Source organism: Malaclemys terrapin, chromosome 4 (genome assembly GCF_027887155.1).
Source record: "Malaclemys terrapin pileata isolate rMalTer1 chromosome 4, rMalTer1.hap1, whole genome shotgun sequence".
Taxonomy (NCBI): Eukaryota; Metazoa; Chordata; order Testudines; family Emydidae; genus Malaclemys; species Malaclemys terrapin.
The window spans coordinates 124,077,375-124,101,505 of record NC_071508.1 but is presented as its reverse complement, the minus strand read 5'-3'; the positions used below and the strand labels follow the sequence as shown (position 1 = coordinate 124,101,505).

The following is a 24,131-nucleotide window of genomic DNA, read 5'->3' as shown; positions in this document are numbered from 1 at the left end:
AAGAATTTGATTGTGGATGTCTTAATAAGTGGGTTTTTTTTGTTTTTTTAAATCCTCCAGCTTGACCTTACCAAACCAATAGAAGATCAGGGCCCGTTGGACGTGATCATACATAAACTGACAGATGTCATCCTTGAAGCAGACCAAAATGACAGCCAGTCGTTGGAGTTGGTTTACAGGTTCCAGGTGAGTGTCATTTTTCACAGCCCTTGTGCGCTTAAGGTGGAGGCACAAAGCAGAGCAGGAGGCTCGGCTCTTAGTGTTGCCAGTTTAATCCTTTTCCACGGAGTAGGGACACGTGACTAAACCAGCTCCCTGTGCGCTGCTGCTCACCTACTGAGAGCTCTGGGAAAGGTGGCTTTATTGAGCTAGACTGGATGCCATAGCCCTGGGTAGATTTTACATTGTGGAGGAAAGCAATGCAATGCCCAGTTCACCCTAGCGTCCTCCTGTCATCATCCTAGAAACATTGCTACTATCTCTAAAGAGGAGTAGGTGTCTGTAGGGTTTTCCCCAGATCCCTGAAGACAGCCTTGGGCCAAAGATACGTAACTAAACAATTTAAAATATTTTTTTCGTGTGCCAGATTTCTCCCACTTCAGAAGGGTGCATAGAAATCCTTAGTTGGCTTGTCCCCAAGCTTTTCCTATCGAGGAAGCCCTTGCTCTCTCTATCCCCTTAGATTTATGATTCACGCAAAGCAGAGCCGTTGTGAATTTTTCTGTAGTGTTCTGTCTCCGGTTGAGGAGACTCTTCTATTTATTTCTCCCCGGGAAGTTTACAGTATAGGCCAGATATGCAGGAAAGCCATGCAGACATGTTAGTGATGAAAATAGTATCCAGAGAGCAGGTTTTTCCAAAGATCTCCTCCCATCAGTAATGGGAATGCTGATGAGTTCAGAGCTTTAAAAGGAATTGTTTCTAGCTGGTGACTTTGAGCAATGATGCATGTTTCTCTTTCAAAGAGAGAGGCAACATTCAACACAGCATCACAAGAAATTGCTGTGTATGCTGTTGACATCAGCTTTAAAAACCACAAAGCACAAAACTTTGGCAGCTTTGGACTCCTAGGAAAGGGTGTTCTTTCTGCTCTGCTTAATGAGTTACAAAATCTTCCCCCTTCTCCTGCCTTGGTCAAACTCTTAGGCGAAATAACAAGTTTGATTTGCAGGGATAGCCCCTCTAGTTCTGATTTGTTGAGGAGAAGACGAATATTTATCACAGACTAAGAGAGATGTCCATTACCTTTTGCACTTGGAAATTGTGGGAGTTACTGAGAAAAGATTTGGAGGTGGGGGAGATTTCAAATGCCTTTCCCTGGCACCCATACAGCACTTGACTTTCTCAAATATCAGCTAACTAATTAATCCTCACAACACTTGTGTGAGGGAAGTATTATCCCCACTCTGGAGATGGGGAAACTAAGGCCTAGACATATCTGGGGGGAGGGATAGCTCAGTGGTTTGAGCATTGGCCTACTAAACCCAGGGTTGTGAGTTCAATCCTTGAGGGGGCCAGTTGGGGATCTGGGGCAAAATCAGTACTTGGCCCTGCTAGTGAAGGCAGGGGGCTGGACTCAATGACCTTTCAAGGTCCCTTCCAGTTCTAGGAGATGGGATATCTCCATTAATTATTATCATCACTGGACAAAAGCTTATGCTCAAGGTGGAGCATGCTAGAGAGTCAGCAGGTTGATGTATGGACTCAGCAATCCATTGCTGAGATTAAGGAGTTGCAAAATACAGGGTTTGGGTTTCTCTTCCTCCCCAGCATATACACAGGCAACCTCAAATTGCAGACCCAGAAGTTAAGACAACTGCCCAAAGATAACTAATTAATTGTTGAAAATTCTAGCTGTTAGAAAAGACAGAGCATGTGTACCTTTGTGATTCCTAAGGGAAAGGGAAGATCAGAGAGGTTTCCAGCATTAGACACTAGCAGAGATCTTCATCAGCTGCTGTGGAATCCAAAGGAAAGAGAAAATACGTGAAACTAAGCAGTTTTTATTTATACATCTACACGAGTGTATGTATGTATATAAAATATGGAGAGATTTCGATGCATTATTTGTTCACTTCACTGATTTTTTTTTTAATCATATATAACAAATACTGTAGTTTAGATTTATACCTAATTTCCTGTGGAGAAAAATAGTGGTTGACCATGATATTAAACTGAGTTACTGTCTTGCAGCTCCTGGTTCCCACATTTCTGCTGCTGAGACTGTATCACTAATACAAACTATTCTTTTTGGGGACCACCAAGATGAAAGTCAGTTAAATAAGGGAAACCCATTCCAATTAGTATCTGAAATCCAGGTTCTTTTATTCCTAAACCAGAACTCTTAATTGATGTTCTTGTGCACAAGAAGGTTGTTCTTTGTTCAATGAGCTCAGCGTATTTAATAGCTCTTAAATAAATAAGACAGTTTCTAATTGTTGGGTTTTGGAAGGAAGGGCACCATGATTATAAATATGGGAGAATCTTTTCTTAAAGCTGGTGTTTAAATACCAAGATGAAGGATCCAGTATCAAATAAACAACACAAAGGAATATGCACTCTGTCCTTAATGTGGAGACTGAGAAGTTAATGGGGTGCTATCTTGTATATGTGGCTTGCATGTTGCGAAGCTGGAGTTGGGATGAAGTGATATCCTCAAGTTGAAGTCCTTGCTTTAGTTGATTTGTTATATGCTTTGTGGTATTTTTAACATCATTCTATTGTATCTTATTACCTTGTTTTTACCACTGGAATAATTAAAAAGAAAAAAAATCCCTCTCCAGCCCCTGCTGCCATTGACCATATAAATGTTTTGTTAGGAAAGTGTCAGTGGACGTGATATGACTCATCTGTTGAGAATACATTTAATCTCCGGTCATTTCCAGAATATAAACTATGGGTTCATACTTTAGCTCCATGACCAGTTCCTTGCTACCTCTTGATCTCATTACTTGACCACAGCTCCTCAGTTATCCTGCTCCGTGAGTTCTCTACTCCCTTGTTAGCCACCCTTTCCAATGCCCACCTTGCTAAAGAAGATAGCACAAAGTGCACTATCTTCACTAGCGACGGGGGCGGACATCCAGTGGGTGCGCTGAAAAGTCATCACCTATTACTGTGTTAAAGCACATTAGGCTGGAAACCTGACTCCTGGTGTTAGAGCTAAATTGCTTTTTGGTTTATGTTTTAATGACTGATTTACATGTTGCTCAGACTACACTACAGCCTTTGCTGTGCTGACAACCTGTCTGTATATGCAAGCTAGATTACTTTGCGGATAGTTTAACAAATTAGGGCTTAGCGTACTGTTTTAAATAATTTAATGTTTATTCATGGTACAGCTAAGAACCAACAGGTATATTGCTCCTGTCCTAGTATGGTAAGTGGGGATATATATACTCGGTAGTGTCAGATCTGTTTGCAGAACTGCCTGACTTCAGCTACGTAGTAGCTACGAGATGATTGCATTCAGAGCCTGTGTTCTGCTGATGTATGCTACTGGGGCCTTCCATTTATATATCTGCAATCAGCTGCGTATTATACATGTGAATACCATATGGTCTCTTTATTTCATTCCTAAATTACTAAATTGTCCAATTATGTTCTTGAGCAAAGTTCTCAGCTCAGAACTGTGCATCTGTGTGAGGGAGATTTTTCTCCCTCTCCTTTGACTCCTCTTCTCCGGGATGTGTTTGAACCATTAATTATCCAGGACCTGTGGTCACTCCGATGTACTCAGTATTAAATATCTCATAGCCTAGTTAAGTCCCTCTTTGTAAAACCTGGGAGCAACTCACTATGAACTGTTCAAATGAATCCCATGAACAAGGTGTATTGTTCCCTGAGGTTATTCTACAGCACTTGATATCTGTACATATGGGATTCTAGTCACCCAGCATTTTACTTCTCCTTGGTGGACCACATGATCTCAAAATCTCTCTAGAGGTTGGGAAAAACAGAAGAGACCTTTGTTGGTTGTTTGTTGGTTTACATCTCTCCCAGCTTACCCTTACCCCATACGTGCTGCTAAGCATTTCTTTGGAGGTTGCAGTCTCTCTTATTGACTTGGTCTTAACCTCATGCACAATGTAAAGTAATGGGTCACCCATCAAATCAGTGACTGAAGATATGTTTGAATCATGATTATTAATGTATAGATGGGAGGATACAGTCAGTGATCATTGCAAGTCGTATGCAAAGTACCAATGAAGCACTGGCTGAGGAATGTATGACTTAACATCAGGTTCTTATTTGTGGAACTTGCATCATAATGAATTGTTCTTGTGCGGGATAGACCTCTATGCTATTCAGTTCCATTAGTTATTTTCACATAGCTGCCTGTCTCCAACAACACTGCATTCTTCTGACAAGGTAGAGAGCAAATTGACAGCCTGTTAGCTTGGTTTTCTGTATCTAACTTCAATATGTATATGTGGACTAGGACAAAACATAGCCCAGAGGTTAGATAACATAACTAGATGTTAGGGCTCCTGGGTTCTATTTCTAGACCTGCTTCTGTCTTGCTGTGTGGTGTTGCTGTCACTGTCTCTCTATGCCTCAGTTTAACCATCTGTAAAATGGATTTAATATTTACACCATTGCTGTTGAGATTTAATTAATTGTAAAGTGCTTTGAAATCTTCTTATAAGCAGCACTATAGAACAGCAAAACAGTATTATGATCCTTATTAAGTTAATCTAAAATAGTCCGATAATAAGTCTGATGTAATTTACCATAATAGTCTGAATTAGGATTGTGTCAAGTACTATTGAAAGAAATCTGGTACTTACTCCCGTATCTGAGGAATATGCCAATATAACAGTCAATAATGCCCTTTGCTCGCCAGCTGACATATTGGCCAATAACAAGACTTGTTCATCCAGGCTACGTATAGTTACAAAATGTTACTGCCGGGAGAGCATTTTCTATTAGTTTTCCAGACCAGATATTAGAGACTGAGGGGAGTATCAGTGAGCACCTCCCTAGGTCAGATAAAGTATAAATCCACAAACTGCTATCTCCCTGTATTGGGATTTAATGTATAAGATTAGTTAAATGAGCTACTTTGCTAGGAGCCTTATAAACTGGATGAAAAGCACAGGATGAATGTTGAATATCCTCGTATTGTGTAAAACCAGAGCTGCACTAGTGAGGAGCCAGGGGATGCCAGTCAGTTAGTGCACTAGACTAGCATCTCTAGAGTTTAAATCCTAGATAATATCACTGGACTATCCTAGTCCCCTATTTGTGCACTTCACCTAACGACCATACAGGTTTGCTCTGTTCACAATGATTAACCATCTCTGAAAGTGTTCCAGGAGGGCTTCTGCTGGCTGGGACTGAGGAGCATTGACCCAGCTATGTGTGGAAACCTGCGAAATGTTTGTCTCTAGTTACTGCCTTTGAGGCCTTCATTTTTAGGAGTATTACATTTAACCACAAATAAAAATAACAGTGAAAAATCCAAAAATGCATAAAAGGAACTCGCTGTGCTCTCCTCTTCCCCTGTCACTGTTTCTTGGTCATTCAGTGAAGTTAATATCTAATATAGCTTCTCTTTTTGATTATATCCGCTTCTTGCAAAGAAGTGTGACCTCATGAATATGGCACTGGACTGAGACTCCAGATACCTGGGTTCAGTTCCCGGCTTGGCCAATGCTTTGCTGGGTAACCTTGGGTGAGTCACTTTTCATAGATCATAGGTGAGGCTACAATTTTGTTATGGATATTTTTAATAGAAGTCAGGGACTGGTCACAGGCAATAAACAAAAAGTCACGGAAGCCATGACCTGTCCCTGACTTTTACTAAAAACATCCCTGACAAAGTGGGGAGGGAGGAGGGTCCAGCACCCTGCCCCCTCCCACGTCCCAGCGGCTGGGAGCTTCCCCCTGCCGCCCTGTGGGACTGGAGCTGGGGCGGGGGGTCCCCCTGCCGCCCTGTGGGACTGGAGCTGGGGCAGGGGGTCCCCCTGCCACCCTGTGGGACTGGAGCTGGGGAGCGGAGTTAAGAGCTGCTGGGGGACCCCCTGCCAATGCTGAGCAGCTCCAGGGTCCCTCTGCTGCCATCGGCTGGGAGCTGCTGGGGGCTCCCCCCTGCCCATGGCTGCTGAGCAGCTCTGGGGTTCCTCTGCTGGCGGCGGCTGGGAGCTGGATGGGGGGGTGGGGAAACGGCTGCTCACGGCAGCTCAGCAGTTGTGCGCTCCCCCACCCCCGGAGCAGCTCTGGGGTCCCTTTGCTGCTGCTGGCAGCTGGGAGCTGTGGGGAGGGGGGCATTCGCAGCTGCTGAGCAGCTCCGAGGTCTGCTGCGGGGTTGAGGGGGCGTCCCAGCACGGCCGGGCTGCTCGTGGCGGCTGGGCTGCTGCGGGTCCCCAATGTCACGGAGGTTGCCGGAAGTCACAGATTCTGTGACTTACGCGACCTCTGTGACACAATCTTAGTCCTAATCATAGGGCCAGAAGGGGCCACTGTGATCATCTAGTCTGACCTCCTGTATGACATAGGCCATGGGGCTACCCTGAATTAATTTCAGTTTGAACTGGATCCTGTCCTTTAGAAAAACTTCTGGTCTTGAGAGAAAAATTATCAGTGAGGGAGAATCCACCACAACCCTTGGTAAAGTGTTCCAATGGTTAATTACCCCCACTGGTAAAAGTTGCACCTTGGTTTTAGTCTGAATTTGTCTAGCTTCAGCTTGCATCTTATTGTATCTTTTTTTTTTTTCTGGTGAATTGAAGAACCGTCTGTTATCAAATTTCTGCTCCCCAGGTAGGTACATTTATGGGCTGTGATCAAGTCACTCCTTAACCTTCTCTGTGTTGAACTAAACGGATTGACCTCCTTGAGTCTGTCATTATAAGGCATGTTTTCTAATCCTTTAATCGCTTCCCTCCCCATGCCTCATTTCCCATCTATAAAATGGGAGTAAGGATACAGACCTCTTTTGTAAAGCACTTTGAGATCTATGGACAAACTATATACAATCTAAGTTGAATTGTTTATTATAAGGGGATGCATTTGGTTCTTTCCCCCATCTCTGACGATAACTACTATGAGTTTGCAGTAGCTGACTGGAATGGGCTCATAGAGGCACGTTACAATAGTAATACCGAAATGCTTTTGATTAATTGAACTCAAAGCACTTCTCAGATGTAGAAACTGAGGCATAGAGAGATGATGTGACATGCCTGTGAACAAATAGAAGGTTAGCAGAGCCAGGATCAGCTTGTGTTTCCTGGCTTCTTGTCTAGTGTTGTATCCACTGGACTGTTCTGCTTCCTGGTTGTGGTTCTATTAATAAAAAAACAAAAACAAGTCAGAGTGGTTTGGTTTTTTTCTGGTGAACGAGATACAGAGGGTGGAAATGCATCTTAGCAAAGTTCTGAATGATGGTCCATCCCTTTATAAACCAGGCACAGGAACCTCTGGAACATGTGTGTTGCTGACTTAGACACACCCTCTTGTCACTTGCATGTAGGAAGAGCTCACCATGGCTGATGGCACCATTTGTATGCTGCTCACTGTATTAAAATACATACCCAGTGCTTGGCAGGGCAGAGGAGAGTGCTGCCAGTGCTGAATAGCATGCCAGAGAGACTGTTTAGAGAAAGTGCTCTTGTGTCCTCAGAGACAGAGGAGAGTTTAGGGGAGGGAGCAAAGGAGGGAAGCAGAGTGATAAATATCTCTAAATCTATTGCAAGCCATTGAAAATGGACAGAGAAGTATTTTCTCAGGGAGTAATAACTCTTAAGACTCAGTTTATAGAGAGAGTCAATTTAAAAAGAAATCAATGAACAAATTTTCAATATGTACACTGATGAACCCCACAGCTTAGCTATTTGAGTGTATATGGCTGAGCATACATGAGCGTGGTATTTGTGACCTCCTCGCTATTGCATTCAAAATGGGAATTCGTTTCATTCCCTTGTTGTTCAGTAAATTGGGGAAAGAAACTCTGATGATCCTGAGCAGACCAGTCAGTCAGGTGTTTGCAGTGCTTGATATATATCCTTCCCAGCTAGCCAGTTGTCCTGCTATTGAATATAATTTTCAGGGTAGAAACTGTTACTTCTGTTAGTGCTATTCTAACCAACTGGATACGATGAACTGGAGAGCAGTGCATCCTTTATGGTGTTATGAGAAGAAATTGGATATGAGAATAGTCTAGATTTGTTACGGCTCTTCGAAAGCTTATAGCATCAACAGCCTTATCTCTGAAAAGAGAAAAGGCCAACCTTCGGTTTACCACACTAGGTGTGTCTGTGGTCCCAGTGATTAAACTGCTCCAGCCCAGTGGGTGCACACTGCTGATGGACTTGGAAACCCCTCTGACTTTCCCTCAGACTACCTCTAAGGTGTGCTCTCACTTCTCCTCTTAAAACATAACCATTGTGATGGGGCAAGGCCACATGGCTACAGTAAAGTAGTGAGGAACAGGTATGTTAGCCCCAGGCTAAACAAATCCCTGGTACCATGGTAACCAAATGGCAGTTGCTCCAGGTTAATCAAGACACCTGGGGCCAATTAAGATCCTTCTAGAAGGCAGGAGAGACAGCTAGATTGATTGGGACACCTGAAACCAATCAGGGACTGGCTGGAACTAGTTAAAAGCCTCCCAGTTAGTCAGTGTGGTGTAGGTGTCAGGAGCTATAGGAGGGAGCTGTTGGAGGAACGAAGTAGTATGAATCCATATCAGGTGCAAGGAAGGAGGCCCTGAGGTAATTGTGAAGAAGATATTGAGTGGGGGCTGCTGTGGGGAAGTAGCCCAGGGAATTTTACATGCCCTATTTCCAAAAAGTCAGCTTCCATAGCTGCTAAGTTTAGGGTCCCTGGGCTGGTGCCCGGAGAAGAGGGTGGGCCCGGGCTCCCCTCCCTGATTAATCACTGATACTGAGAGACAACAGAGACTGTGTGAGGGAGGGTTGTTTCTCCTCACCTCCCTTGCTGGCTTATGATGAAAATGTCTCAGTAGACTGTGACCCTTGCCTCTAGAGAGAGAAGGGCTATGTGGAGGGTCACAGTGAGCCTCTGAGGCTAGCAAAATCCTCCAGGAAACGCAGGACTCACGGAGTCAAGGCCAGAACTTTGTCACACCATTTAAACTGACTGAAAATGGTGAGGACTGTTTGCCTGCCTTTGAGGGGCTTGTAGATGGAGGAACAGACCCCAACAACTGACTTTCCACCTCTGCTAGATGTGTTCTTCTACAGATCAGCTGAGAGATGGTGTGATCGGGATCCCAGGGGGAGCACGCTGAGATTGCTTTAATTAGGGCAACCTGCAAAGAATGGGCAGACAATCCCCCCAAACTGGTGGTTATTTTAATACTTAGATTTACCAAGCTAGCAACAAAACAGCTTCTACAATACCTTACTGGTTATCCAGAAGTCAAAAATACAGTTTCCTTAAAGCAACCCAGCGTTGAGCTCCCACCCAGACAGCCAAAGCAAATATGCTGAAGATTACTGAAAATCTTGTTTATCGTATAAAAGTTCTACCAATTCAAGAGGATCGGACACATTACCCCCCAGGTTAATAAATATTTTAGATTTTACCCAAATACATGCTTACAGTCAGTTTTTATTAACTAAACTAAAATTTATTTAAAAAGAGAGAGTACTGGTTAAAAAATCATTATACATACAGGCACGAATAGAGTTTTTAGGTCCGTTTCATAGTAGAGATGGTGAGCTTTAGAGTTGCAAAAAGTCCTTTCCAGAATTAATTCATTAGGGTATAGTCCAATGTTCAAATATTTAATGTCAGAGTGATCCAGAATGGAACTGGACACCTCAGTCATATTACTTAAACTTCCCCTCATGAAGCTTAAGCAGATGTGAGATGAAAGGATCAAGGCCCAAGATTTCTTTAGATAGATCACTGGCAGGCTATGATAGCCTTTTGACAGCAGGTGTTCCTTGGGTGAAGAATAGTGTTTTTGAAGTAACCTCTTATTTCCTAAGCATTCCTGGTAATTAGCTACATGAATTAACATAAAGCAATTGCCTATCTGCTGCCATTTACAGGTAGTTTGCTATATACGTCAAAAAGAAATTAAGACAGTGATATTGCTACTTTCACAGTTCATTTAAATGTTAACATCTTCTTTTGATCTCTGAATTAACATAATAGAGGGATAGACAGGAACTGTTTGGTTTCATTGTCAGCCTCTAACAATATACACCTCTACCCCGATATAACGCTGTCCTTGGGAGCCAAAAAAATCTTACCGCGTTATAGGTGAAACCGCGTTCTATCGAACTTGCTTTGATCCGCAGGAGCACGCAGCCCTGCCCCTCTGGAGCGCTGCTTTACCGTGTTATATCCGAATTCGTGTTCTATCGGGTCACGTTATATCGAGGTAGAGGTGTATATGTAAACACACAAAAAACCCACAAACATTATCTACTAATATGTCTCTAAAGGTTGAATCTGGGTCAATACGCCTGCTAGTAGTGTAACCTTTTCTGGCTCTGTGTCACAGCTAGACTTCTGCCCGCATCGTTTGAGTCTGTAAAGGTGTGCTGTGCAGATGAGGGGTGAGAGCTAAAAACCGTCCACTGTGTTAGTGATGAGGGATGACTACCGAATGATCTCTAACCATCCTGAAAAAGGCACCTGATCCAGGCTTCAGTGACATCAGTGGAAGTGAACATCTTGGGCAAGGAAGTCTTTCCATTGGCTAGGCTTTGTATCAGTCCCTTTATTGTGGGAGGGTAGAGATCACTAGGGAGTCATCACTTCTGATTAATGTTGCATTCAAGTTTTAGGGCAAAGATGGGAGTGAGAGCTAAAAACTGTTCAGCTGACCTCGGAGGCACTACATTTTGGTGGGTTACTAATTGAATTATCTGTTGGGAGAGCAGTTCCAGGATGCCTGGTCCTGCTACCATAGTGCCTCATCAGAGGAGTTAAAGGAGCAAGACACTGCATCTGGAACAATTTTAGGCCCTAGAGATTTTTCTAGACAGAGTAGGACCATTTCAAGTCTGCTGCAGAGATTGATCTAATGTGGAGGGAGTGTTGTCTAATCAGAACTGTCCACAGTCCTTTGTGGTTCCTGTCTGACTGATTGAAGCCTGGAGCAAGAGAGAGAAACCAAGCACCCCCACCAGGTCAGTCTGGGAATACATAGGATCTCTGAATGCTATGGCAATTTAAATGCCGATGCTCCAATGAATGTTTTTTGCTAGCAAAAATCCTCACGTTCTCTTAGTGAGATGGCCACCCCTGCTCCTACGTTCCAAGCAAAGTTTACGACTCTGACAAGCCAGCGTGTCTGTTTTGTCTTGTGTTAAAAGGCTGTGACTAGAGAAACCTCATTATGTTCTGATTAGAACAGAATACTAACCAGATGCCTGTCTTGACTATACAGGGACTTGGGAAAATTTATTCACTGGAACTCCATTCTAGTTTGACAGATTCAAGACGATCGTGCATGTGGTGGAAGATCCACAGACTTGTTTAATTTGTCCTCCAGAGCCACTTTTTGTTAACAGATTCTGTTACATCAGCCTTGTGAAAAGCTAAATCACCACCTCTCCCTACATGCAGGTTTCTGTGATCAGTGAGCATTTTAAGTGTATAAACTTTACTTCTGGTTTGGTTTTTATAGTTTCTACTGACTCTCCTTCTGAACCCTCTCACCCCAAACTTTGCCAGGAGCAGCTGGTGCCCTTGTTTCCCTATATTCCTAGACCATGGGCCCTAGCTAGAAAATTTTCCAGACTTCTGTTCCTGCTGGATCAGTTGCCTTCATCAGAAGTCCTCACTTCCAGTGGAACGGCAGTTTTGGGACTTCCTTTGGGTGATAATGCCAGTGGCTTTCTCTGCTAATGGATGGGCAGGATGAAATTTATCCCTTCTTTACATACCAGCCTATCACTCCTTCTGCACACTCCCAATCTCCAGCCTGTGCCTTAAAAGTTGCAAGGCAGCAAACTCTTTGAAAGGCAAAAATGATCTTCTGTCTTGGCTTTTGTGTAACACCGGAAAATAAGAGTTATTGAGGAATTAGCAGGAAACAACCAATTTGTAAGTCTAGTAATTTTTTAAAAAGTTGAGCTAAAAATAGTTTAAAATACTACGCCTGCTTCTGAGTCCACCTATCAAGGTTTGTGGGTTTATACTTTTTCCCATTTTCTCTCTCACGTCGTAGTGTGAAAGACCTCCCCCCCAGCCCACCCACCCACAGGTGGAATTAACTAAGGGGTCAATCTTGCAAACACGTATGTGCATGAGTATCTCACATGCATAAGTGTTTGCAGGATTAGGCACTGAGCACCAGATTTTTGAAGGTATTTAAGCATAGGCGCTGACCCCACCAATCAGCACCTCTCCCTCCCTCCCAGTGCCTACCGCCCGCTGCAAAACAGCTGTTTCACTGTGTCAGGAGGCACTGGGGGGAGGGGGAAGAGTGAGAGCACAGCGTGCTCGGGAGAGGCCTGGGCGGAGCACCCCCCTGGAAGATTAGAAACTCGGCACCTATGTATTTAAGTGCCTGAAGATGAGAATTTGGCAGCTACGTTTTTGAAAATCTCAATAGGTTCTTAACTGCATCTTTAGGCAGGCACCTAAATATCTTTTACAAATCTTGCCTTGACTTGCTATTCTGGGAAAAACAATGAAACAAGGTTGCTGTCCAATGCACAGTGAACCAGAAAACCACAGAGGAATATATTTTTTCTTTGAGTTTCTAGTTATCTCAGATATTCCTTATAATCATAGTATGTTTAAAAAACAATCAGAATGTTAAGGTTGATCGTGTCTCCTTAAAAAGCAAAAACAAAGTGTGTGAAGTACATCAGAGGAGGAGAGTCTGAGCACAAGGCAGGGAGCCAGGAACTCCTGTATTTTAGTCCTGAGTCTGCTGTTAACTTTTTCTGTGGCTTTAGACAAGTTCCTAAGCGTTTCTTTACATCCATTCCCCCTCTTGTAAAATGCTGATCTACTTCACAAGGGTGTAGGGAAGAATAAAGCTTGTGAAAATGGGAAAACACTAAGTATTATTGCTGCCACGGTTAATGTATATGTTATATCGGGGGATTTTGTAAAAATCAAGAAGTTATCCAGATGAAGTAAATGGCTCATCCGCCATCTCTTAGCATCTAACAGGTGATATTTACAGGTATGGATATGTCAATTCACTGTACCCCAGGTCTTTTAAAATAGAATTGTAGTGGCTAATCCTCCCCCTATTACCTTTTCAGCTAAGATGTCAAGCAATCCTAGCCTACCTGTTCCCCCTCCTCCCACCCACACACATGAACCAGAATAAGCATTTCTTCCAGAGCCCTCTGATATAGAACTGGAAATAGTGGGTCTCTCTTTGAATTCCAGTTTCCTTGTTGGTCTCCTGCCAGCGGCAAGCTTGGTACAGAGCATAACTAAATGCCAGGTCTGAAATTTACACAAAGGAGGATCTGCTCATAAGTTCTTGTTTCTTCTTGTTTGTTTTTGTTTTGTCAAAGATTGTAAGGAGAAAAACATGCACGTTGTCTGGGTCAGGCTGAATTCCAGCCCAGGGATGGAGCCCTTTCAAAATATTGTCGGGAAACCTAAATCTCCTCCAGCTTGTTGCCTGGCCACTAGTCTGCATTGGCAATAAACTTTTGGTAAAGCTCAGAGAAGGAAAGTGCAAGGTCATTTTGTAGAGATGAATGGAAATGAGCTGAGGAGACCAGTTGGACTCCCCAAGCTTTTGATTTGTTGGGAGCTGGGATCTGTCTTTATATCTATCTCATAGAACTGGCAGGGACCCTGAAAGGTCATCGAGTCCAGCCCCCTGCCTTCACTAGCAGGACCAAGTACTGATTTTGCCCCAGATCCATAAGTGGCCCTCTCAAGGATTGAACTCACAACCCTGGGTTTAGCAGGCCAATGCTCAAAACCACTGAGCTATCTCCTCATCTGTTCCCTTTTTGAAGCTTGTGTGTTAGTAGCCTGCACTCCTGGCATTCTTCCACTCTCCTCACCTGGGAATCATGAATAGATTTATTTGTAGTTTTTTTCATAAGCAGGGGAACCAAAGTTCATGGCATGAGGACAGGGCTGCTCCTTCAAACTCTAAGGACTTACCACTTTCATTGCATCAAGTTTCAACCTTTTTATTGGATACTCCCTTGCTTCAGTGTAGGGTAGAATATACTGCTTAGTTGTCCCACTGTCCGTACATACAGTGATCCTCATTTAGAGGACAGCATCTGCTAAATAGCTGTTCCTATACAGATGGTGAAATAATTATGAAGATTTTTTTCCCATTCTAAATATATGGGAACACCTGTGGTACCCCCCCCCCCCTTTTCTTTTAAACTTTTCTGTGGTGGTCATTGTGCCTGCCCTTACCAGTGTTTGTATATTAACCACGTAAGTCCGGATTCACGAAAGCTCTTCAGCATGTGCTTACATCCTGTTTACTTCAATAGGACATAAACACATGTTTAAGTGCTTTTGTGACTAAGGATGCTTCCTTAAATCATGGCCATGATGATTCTTGTTAGGTAACAAAGGTCTTTTTTTTGTTTTTTACTTTATTTACACAAATTCAGGACTGTCAACTCATCTAAAGGCTTGTGTACACGTAAATTTAGACTATGGCAAGTTGGGATGTGAACCTACGCCACGTTAGCCTGCTGAGATCTAACTGCCCATGTGTACCCTGCTAATGTGCGCGAACAGTTTGTTAGAGCGCTTTGACCAGACTCAAAGTGCCTCAAGGAACTGTTATCGTGCATCATCAGGGTGTAAACAGACAGACTGTAGCAAGCTAGTGCAGGGTAGTCACACCCAGTTTGTCACGGTCTAATTGGGTGTGTAGACAAGCCCTTGGTTAAATGAGCCATTCCCTCTTGCAATCTGTGATCAGAGCTCTTTGCCTTCACATGTCTGAGAGCCTCCTATGGCTGGGTAGAGAGAAAAAACATTGCTGGAAGGTATTGTTGAATTCTTCTGAAAATGCCAAGCCAGATGAGCTTTGATAGGAGGAGAAGGAGGGCAGAGCCAAGGTTGGGACAGCTACAAATGTTCCAAATAAAGAAGGTAAATAGATGGGAGATTCTGTTGTGCTTCTTTGAGGTGCTCTTTGACCAATAGGCAAAACGTTAGGTTTAAATAACTGGGTTACTGGAGCTGAACTCATTTTTTCTAAACAAATTTATTGGGCCTGGTCCTGAAGTCCTTAAACAAAACTCCCATTGTCTTCAGGATTGAGCCTGTTGACACCAAACCAGATTGCAAACAATTGCAGCATGGCCCTAATGACACACATGATCCAGTTTGGTCATTTTTAATAAACTCCTGTGAAACTCTTCTAGCAGCTCCCTTTGGGCTTATGAAAGGCTCCACAGTCTCCTTTAGCAGACATAAAATGCTGAGGATGGTTGTATTTGGGACAGACTTTTTGCTGTTGCAGTAAAATGGCTTTAAAATATTATCTTATTGGCATGGAGTCCTGGTGTTCACTTTGAATTCTACTCCATTCAAGAACTCTTTCTGATGCCTCATCTCTGCCAGTCTGGACAGCTGGCTCTCAGATCTCTAGAGCATGTCAGATGAGGTGGTTGGGGGGCGAGGGCCCTTTTGATTAGACCCCCTTTGTCTAGCCTGCATCCTGACTTTATTTGAAAATCTGACTGCTCTGGTTTTGATAGGAAATTAACTATCCTTGAGCCTAGTGTTGTTGTCAAGGGAAAACACAGCATGCAGAGGTGCATTAGCCACAATACTTCCCCTCTTGCTAGTATGAGAAGATGACTGGTATGTCTTTGCTTTTCTTATACATACTCACTCCTGCCCCTCTATATTATATCCATCAGAGATGCAGAGTTGCTGATGCTTAGGCTAGAGAATATCATTTCACAGTGCAACAGGAGTGTGCATGGTGCTTGTCAGGTGTCAGAAAAACAACAAGGTCTCTGCACTGTGGAGCTTACAGCCTGAAGGTATGTACACTGCAATTAGACAACCACAGCTGGCCCATGTCAGCGGAGTTGGACTTGGGCTGTGGGACTGTTTAATTGTGGTGTAGACGTTTGGGCTCGGGCGGGAGCCCGGGCTCTAGGACCCTGCAAGGTGGAAGGATCCCAGAGCCGGGAAGTCTACAGTGCAATTAAACAGCCCCCAAGTCTGAGCCCTGCGAACCTGAGTCAGCTGGCATGGGCTAGCCACAGCAGAATCCTGGCAGAATATGGTGAAAAGGGCCGTAGGAAAGGGAAATGGACGTGGAAGGGGTTGATGATTAGTGACACATGGGCTATTTAGGGAAGATAGAGAGGCAAAGATAGTGGGGTAGCATTGTACATCCAATAATAAAGTAGACTGTAAAGAAATCAGAAGTGATAGCATGTATCAAACAGAATCAGTTTGGGTCAAAATCACTGAGAATGGATTGTTCCAGAGGTTCTATTGGAGTAGTGTGAGGGGTTTGCTATAAACTTCCAGGATCAGATTGGATATAGACAGAGATCTGTGTAATATTATTCGAGAGATACACCAGCAGGAATTGTCATTATAGGAGACTTTAAATTCCCAGATACAGATTGGAGAACAAATGCTCCTAGGGAGGACTCAGTTATTCATGTTTGTGATAGCCAACAGATTTCTTCATCAAAAGGTCACTGTACCAACAAGTGGTGATGGTGTTTTAGACTTGGTATTGATAAGTAGTGAGGACGTTATAGAAGAGCTGGTTATGGAAAATAACCTTGGATTGTGAGTGAGCACAAGCTGATTTATTTTAAATTAAATGGAAGGATAGAATCATAGAACTGGAAGGGCCCTCGAGAGGTCATCTAGTCCAGTCCCCTGCACTCAAGGCAGGACTAAGTATTAATCAACAACAGGTCAGTAACTAAGGTTTTAAAGTTCAAATGGGAAGACTGAGAAATTAAGGGAATTAGTCAACTGAACTGAAGAGCTCAGGGACTTAAATGTGTAGGAGTTTTGGAATTTCTTTAAGTCAAAGGTACAAAAATGATCTGAAATTTGTATCCAAGGGGAAAAACTTGTAGGGAGAAGGGTTCCAGGTTAACTGTATGAAGAAACACCTCAAAAAGGAATTAGGAGTACGCAGAGAGCCTATGAGGAATGGAAAACGGGGTTGATCAGTGAAGAAAGCTATGTCTGGATGGTCAGAAAGTGCAGGGATAAAATGAGAATTGTCAAAAGTCAAGCTGAGTTAGACCTTGCAAAGGAAATTTAAACAAATAGTAAAAGGTTCTTGAGCCATATATAAACCAAAAGAGAACAAGAGAAAAAACGGGGCTGCTATGCAGTGAGGATGGGGGTAGAGATTAAGGATAATGTAAGTATGGCCCAAAAACTAAGTGAATAGTTTGCCTTAATTTTCAAAAAGGATGATGATGTACAACATGGGGGCAAAGGCAGGATGTCTAATTAAATGAGTGTATAGAAATAGAAATTACTACATTTGAGGTGGAAGCAAAAGTCAGGGTTTAATGTGCTCAAGACGGGGTGACTGGATAATCTCCATCCCAGAATACTGAAAGAACTGACATGTGAAACCTCAAGTCTGGTAGCAAGGTTTTTTAATAAATCTATCAAATCGGACGTGGCATTTTGTGACTGGAGAATAGCTAATGACGTACCTATTTTTAAGAAAGGGAAGCAAAAAAATCATCCAGGCAACTACAGACCTGTTAGTCTGACCTTAAAAATATGTAAGACTTTAAAACAAATGTTGAAGGAAAGCATAATTAGACATGCAAGTAAACAGAAAATGGGATAAAATGCAACATGGATTTACTAAAGGTAGATAATGCCAGCGTAACTTGATATCTATCTTTGATAAGATAACAGATTCAGTTTTCTTGTCTAAAAAAGTCAATCTGGACTTCAGTAAAGCATTTGACATGGTACCACATGGGAAATTATTAGTTAAGTTAGAGAACTGCCCAGTGTCTCTCGCTTGGTTGGTGCTGCTCCGGAATTCAGCTGAGAGAGGAGAGTTTTTTTGTGGGGGTTGTTTTTTTTTTTAATTAAGGTAAAATAGTTTGTGTTGCCTTAAAATGTTTCTCACAATTTTTCAAATAAATCTGTATGCTTGTGTGTGAACATAATGGGACATACAGGCAGCCAACAGGCATGTTAGAGAGGAAGGATGGTCCAGTGCTTAGGGCACTAGTTGAGGAAGGGACCTGGGTCTCAGATAGAGACTCTGGGATTACTGTGGTCGGGAGATAATTTAAAAATGCCCCTTTACATGTTTTATGCTATCGACTCAAAACAAAGGCATGGAGCCAGGCTTCCATTTGGGGAGGCAGGGAGGAGTTTTGTAGTCAGGGCCAGCGTTTGCAAGGATATCGCACGTGGCAGCTGACTAAATGAGAATGTTTGTGATTTGCTATGAAGATAGCTCAGCTCCTTTCCCTTTCCAAGTGGTGGTAGAATATTGTACAGTGCCATGCACACGTCTCAGAGCAATTTGTATGGCATTTCTAGGAGATGTATTAAATATGTAAGAAGTGTGTGGTGTCACATAGCATGTGCCAAGGGGCTGTGAAGGAAATCCATCTGCATGATCCAAGCAATGTGACGGGGCCGCTAACCCAGCACTGGCTCCTCTTAAAGTCTAAAGAATAATCCGTCTGCAGCAAGCAGTGAATTAAATGCATTCATTCAGCAGCAAGCAAAGACTTGTTGGTGTTGAACAAATAACTCACTCTCACCTGCTTAGAACTGGGAGTAAAGTCTGCGTTGGGATCAGATGTCTCCATTCCTTTCACTGTATCTCAGTAGCCAGTGAAGTGTGTCTCCCAGTGCTGCCTTGTGTTACTCCTGAGCATAATTTGGAGTATTATTTTTTTTCTTTGAAGAATATCCTGTTTAGGTACTTAATTAAACCAGCTATTAATGGAAACCTTTACCATGCATCCACGTAAATAGATGTGAAGAAATGAATGGAGGTTAATGGAAGCTGATTAGGAAATCTCATTAAAGAATAAAGACAGATTTTAGCTTGGAATTACTTGTCCAACTCTGAACGGGGTGAGAGAGAGACTCTCATTAATCACTTTGAGTTTATGGAACCACTGTGGGCAGGCGCATGGCCTCTTGTATGCATGCACATATGTGGGCATGAAAGAGAGATACCTTGAGCATCTCAGATCGCAGTAGACATTGGCAAGAGCTAGTGGGGTATATATAAAATTTCCCTCATAGTAACGAGGCAGCGGTCATGATGTCAGAAATGGGAATTTGGTGCTCAGAGTTTTTCACTACAAAACAACGCGTGGCAGGGAGTCTCAGAGCACAGGTCAGCTGACTCAGGCTCACGCTGCTGGGCTAAAAATAGCAGTGTAGGCGTTCGGACTTGGGCTGGAGCCTGGGCTCTGAGACCCGGCTAGGAGGGAGGGTCTCAGAACCCGGGCTCCAGCCCAAGCCCAAACTCTACAATGCAATTTTTAGCCCTTTGGCACAAGCCCTGCAAGCTCGAGTCGGTCAACCCAGGTTCTGAGACTCGCTGCTGCGGGTCGTCTTTTGCAATACCCCCAATATGAAGCTCACTGGGGGAGTTGCTGTGTTCTCGTAGCTAACGGGCAAGGGAGCATTTGATTAGGGAGGTGGCAAGATGGATACATAGAGCTGTTGCTTTGAAAACTGCATTGTGTTTCAATGAAGTAATAATATCCCTGGCCCTACTACCTTTTTTCAGTCCTTATCATCTAGCTCCTCACTTGGCAGTCAGTACAGGTAGGGGACTGTAATACTAATGTAAAATAATGCAAATGTAGTTCTGATCTGCACTCTGAAGTGGACTGATGCCCACATGCTGTTTAAGCTCTTCAGTGTAATGACAAGGTTGGCCCCAATAGCACTGTGTCCTTTTTCTCCTAATGGTTCCTGCCAATACCGCTCTCTGCTGCTATTGTGAGTCTTCACCACTGGCTCTGCTCTGAATTGATGTGGCTGCAGAGCAGGTTGCAGGGCTGATGAGTCCACAGTTGGATGTCACTGTCTTAAACACTGTCTGGCATTATATTTGTATTCAACAGGATTCCAGTTTACAATGTCAATGACGAGAAAGTCTAGACATGCCCTACAATTACATTTACGAAGTGCCAGCCTCATTCGGAGGAGGAACTGTAGATTGATTGGGTCCTTAACCTTCTCCTCCAGTTTATTTTCCCATGCTTTGGTGCTTTTTATGCTGTCCAGCAAATCTAACAGTAGCCTTTGCTCCATGTTTGTTCTGCAGGAGTATATTGATGCTCACCCTGAAACCATCATCCTGGACCCCCTTCCTGCTATCCGGACGCTGCTGGACCGATCCAAGTCTTATGAGCTTATTCGGCGAATAGAGGCCTACATGCAAGGTAGGCCAGTGACTTTTCATTTCAGAAAAGCATGTTCCTTGCATTGTGGGTGTGACCGGGGTTCTAGGGGGGAGCCAGCTGTGGTCACTCAATTAGGGTGAACTGGAAAGAATGGGGCAGACAATCCCATAAAAGCTGGTGGATATTCCAGTACTTAGATTTACTAAACCAGCATAAAACATCTGCTTTATTACCTCACTGGTTACTCAAGTCCAAACAACACTGTTCCCTTAAAGTGATCCAGCCTCAGGCCTCCATCCAGGTACCTATGTCAAATATGATGATTTCTGAAAATCTTATTGCATCATATAAAAGAAAAGGTTCTACCAATCCCAAAGGATCAGACACATTACCTCCCAGGATATTGAATATTCCAGATCTTACCCAAATACACACTATAGCCAATTCTTATTAAACGAAACTAAAATTTATTAAAAAATAAGAGAGAGAATATGGTTAAAAGATCAATATACTTACAGACATGATTCAGTTCGTTTAGGTGCAGATTCATAGCAGAGATGGTGAGCTTTGTAGTTGCAGTGTTCTTTTAGAAATACTTCATAGGTTATAGTCCAATGTCCACATATCATATTCAGGGTGTACCAGCAAAACTGGGACCTTAGCCTTGCGACTCAAACTTCCCCTGGTGAAGCCTAAGCAGATCTGAGATGACAGACCCCAGGATCTTGTATACAATTTCTTGTCTTTTGGCAAGTTAGGAGTTCAGAAGGTAATTAGCATGACTTTGAAGGAGGTCCATCACTGGTACTTAGCTATAGAGTTAACATAAGGCAATTTGCTTGTTCCTCCTCCATTCTCAGATTATTTGCTATACATTTCAAAGAGAGATGAATACAGAGATATCCTGTGTTTACAATTCATTTAAATGCTAGGATGTTCTTTTGACCTCTGAATTATCAGAAGACAGCATAGACAGGGACTGTTGATTACATTGTCGACCCTACTCATACATATGTAAATACACAAAACCACAAACATTATCTACCCACATGTCTTTTGAGGGTTATTTATTTTGCAGGATTTTTAACCCTCAATAGCCATGCATCACAATGGGTTTGTAGCAGAAGGAACAGCTGGTTCCTGGAGTTAGGTATGTGAGTGTTAGTAATGGGCAGAGGCTGCAGACACAGTCCTTCATAGCAGAATTGTACTCCAGAATCTAGGCTTTTGTTTTTGAAAGCATGAGAATAGGGGTTTGATCTAAGTTAAACAAGGTGTGTGTTTGATGGGGAGCATATTTATTACTCTGAGCAGCAGCAGAAATGCTGTCTTTTCATGCACACTGGTAAATTGAAATTATTGTACAATCTAACTGCTTGTCATGGGAGTACTAAAGCCTACAGTTAGCTCTTGAGCCAACTCCTGTGTGTTAGGATTAAGTCAAGAGTAGCCACTCCTTCTGAGTGCTGTAGAAGTAGCTGTTCCAAGAGCCAGTTGTTTATGGTGTTGAGAAGTTGCTTCTGTAAACTATGTTCCAATGTGACATTTGACTGGTTAATGTTTGCTATCCCAGTTCTCAGGTCAGAAACTTACCCTATTGCTATCTTTTGTATTTTTATGATTTGGGAATTATAGTCATACCGTTTGTATCCACTTTGTCTGGCCATCATCAGCAAGGTGTCTGAAATCGTCCCAAGTATGTAAAAATAGAAATAGGAATGACAGTCTCCAACACACTCTCTTCTTTTCCAGTCTGTTGGAGAAATAGCTTAATTAGTTTTCAAGTGTGTGTTTGAGTTTTAGTTTGTTCTGAAAGTGGGGAGAGGTAGTATTTTTATCTCTTGTGGGAATGAACAGCAGAACTGGTAGAAAAATGGGATCCATTGTTCACAAACACATTGATCCATTTTTCAGTCAAGAAATGTTGAAGAAAATTTTCATTTTAATTGTTGATTTTTAAAAATGTCTGACTGGCCCTGGTTGACAGTTTGATCTTTCCAGTGGAATGTAGCTGCCACATGTGGGCAGTGCCCCTTCCCTCTGTCTTAGCTTATCTCATGGATGGCTTTGAATATCATGACTGGGACCTTTAACTGCCCTCTCTATTGAGTGGGGACCCAGCACTGAGAGCTGAGCACCGGGTCCTGGTGGTCTTTGCTAAGCAGATGGGCTGCTGCATTTTGTTCCAAGAGGAGCTTTTTTAGGGCATGTAGCTTTATTCCTAGGTGTAATAACTAGCAATAATTGAGTCAGGGAGCCACAAATTTGTGGATCACTAAAGGTCTGTATCAGAAAAACTATTTTTTTCCTCCTCTTTATTCAGGGTGTCTATTCCGTTATTCCCTCACTATATTCTTCTGTTGTCTGTTGTGCTGTGCCCTAGAGTTTAGAAAGTTTAAGGCAAGTGTGATACAGCTGTAAATAACATGGAGATTTTAACAGTTGCATCAGCTGCATTTGGGTTCTTCAAATGGAAATCCATTGCAAGAAGACTGTCCTACTATTGAGCTGCAGCTAGGTGTTGCCACAGTTAGAGATGTCCAGTTGCATCCTGAGGGAGCTGTGTGATGTACACAGTATTGGGCTGCATCGCCTCCTCAGAAGTGGATGTAAAAAGAAATATAAAGTTGAACATCCATGAAGGTAGAAATGTCATTGTTTTTATGGAAGCCCATGAGCTATAGAATCTATGTACAGTACTAGTTATATACCAGTGTTTTAGCTATAGATAATAATTCCTTTCATGTGTGAATTGCTGTGCTCCCTTTTAGTGTAACTAAAAGTGAAATACAGTGTTTGCCCCTTCAGTTTGCATTTCATTTCAACTCTCCAGACAGTTAGGGAGTTTGATAACTGAGGAATGGCACCATTTAGGCTAAAGGCTAAATTCTTGCTTTGGGTTTATTTTTTCTCACCACATATTCTGTCCATCAGCACTCTGATGTGTGTCTAACACAAGATGAACATGTTGTGCTTTGTTGATTCCCAAATAAACCCTCTTTAGCTATGCAACTGCCTCTGCCTGGCTCAGTAAACACATTCTTGGTGTATTATACCGTTCTGTAAAAGTAGCTTACATTGCTGGGTCACTTTGCTCTGCTACCTAGGATCAACATTTTCAAAAGTGATGTGATTTTGGGTGTCCAACTTGAGACACCTTATTAGGGGTCTGATGTTTTCAAGCAGTGGGTGCTCAGCACTTGCTGAAAATCAGGTCTCTTTTAAAGTATCTCAAGTTGGGCACCCAAAATCAATAGTCACTTGGACTGTGTCTCGCAAAAGATTTTTAAGTTGAACTGTTTGATTAATTAACTCCTGGGTCCTGGTTGAAAAGATTTCTATCTTTTTTGACCTTCATTACCATAGCAGATCTGTGCTCCACAATCTCTAATGTGTTTATTCTTCCCTGTCTCACAGATGTGTTGTAAGTACTGTTATCTCCATTTTTTAGATGGGGAACTTAGCCATAAAGAGATGAAGTAAATTGCCCAAGGTCACACAGGAGGCTTGTGGCAGAATAGGGAATTGAACCGGGTCTCCCTAGTCCCAGGATAATACTCTAACCACTGGAACGTCTTTCCTTCTTGAGACCCTAAAATTCCTATATTACTTGATGTACTAGCAGGTAATTTAATGATTTAACCTGCTGGATGAAGTATAGAGATTGATCTGATTCCAGTTTTAACAGGAAATGTTTCTCTCTGAAGCAGGAAACGTTTCTAATAATTCTCATTACTATGAGATTTTTTTTATTAGAAATAGATCAGAGGCTGCGCTCTTTCCTGTTCCTTTTTTGTTTTCACAGTGCAAACACTGAATGATTGATTCATTTTGAAACCCTAA

The 24,131-nt window shown here is 42.7% G+C and overlaps 1 protein-coding gene across 1 annotated transcript in view; it reads left to right on the top strand.

Moving 5' to 3' along the window:
• Positions 1-24,131, top strand: part of ITPK1 (inositol-tetrakisphosphate 1-kinase) — a 227,932-nt gene that overhangs the window by 112,944 nt on the left and 90,857 nt on the right. Inside the window, exons 3-4 of the mRNA XM_054025384.1 lie at positions 61-186; positions 20,210-20,327. Of these exons, the coding sequence (XP_053881359.1) occupies positions 61-186; positions 20,210-20,327 (244 nt within the window). The remainder of the gene's footprint in view (positions 1-60; positions 187-20,209; positions 20,328-24,131) is intronic.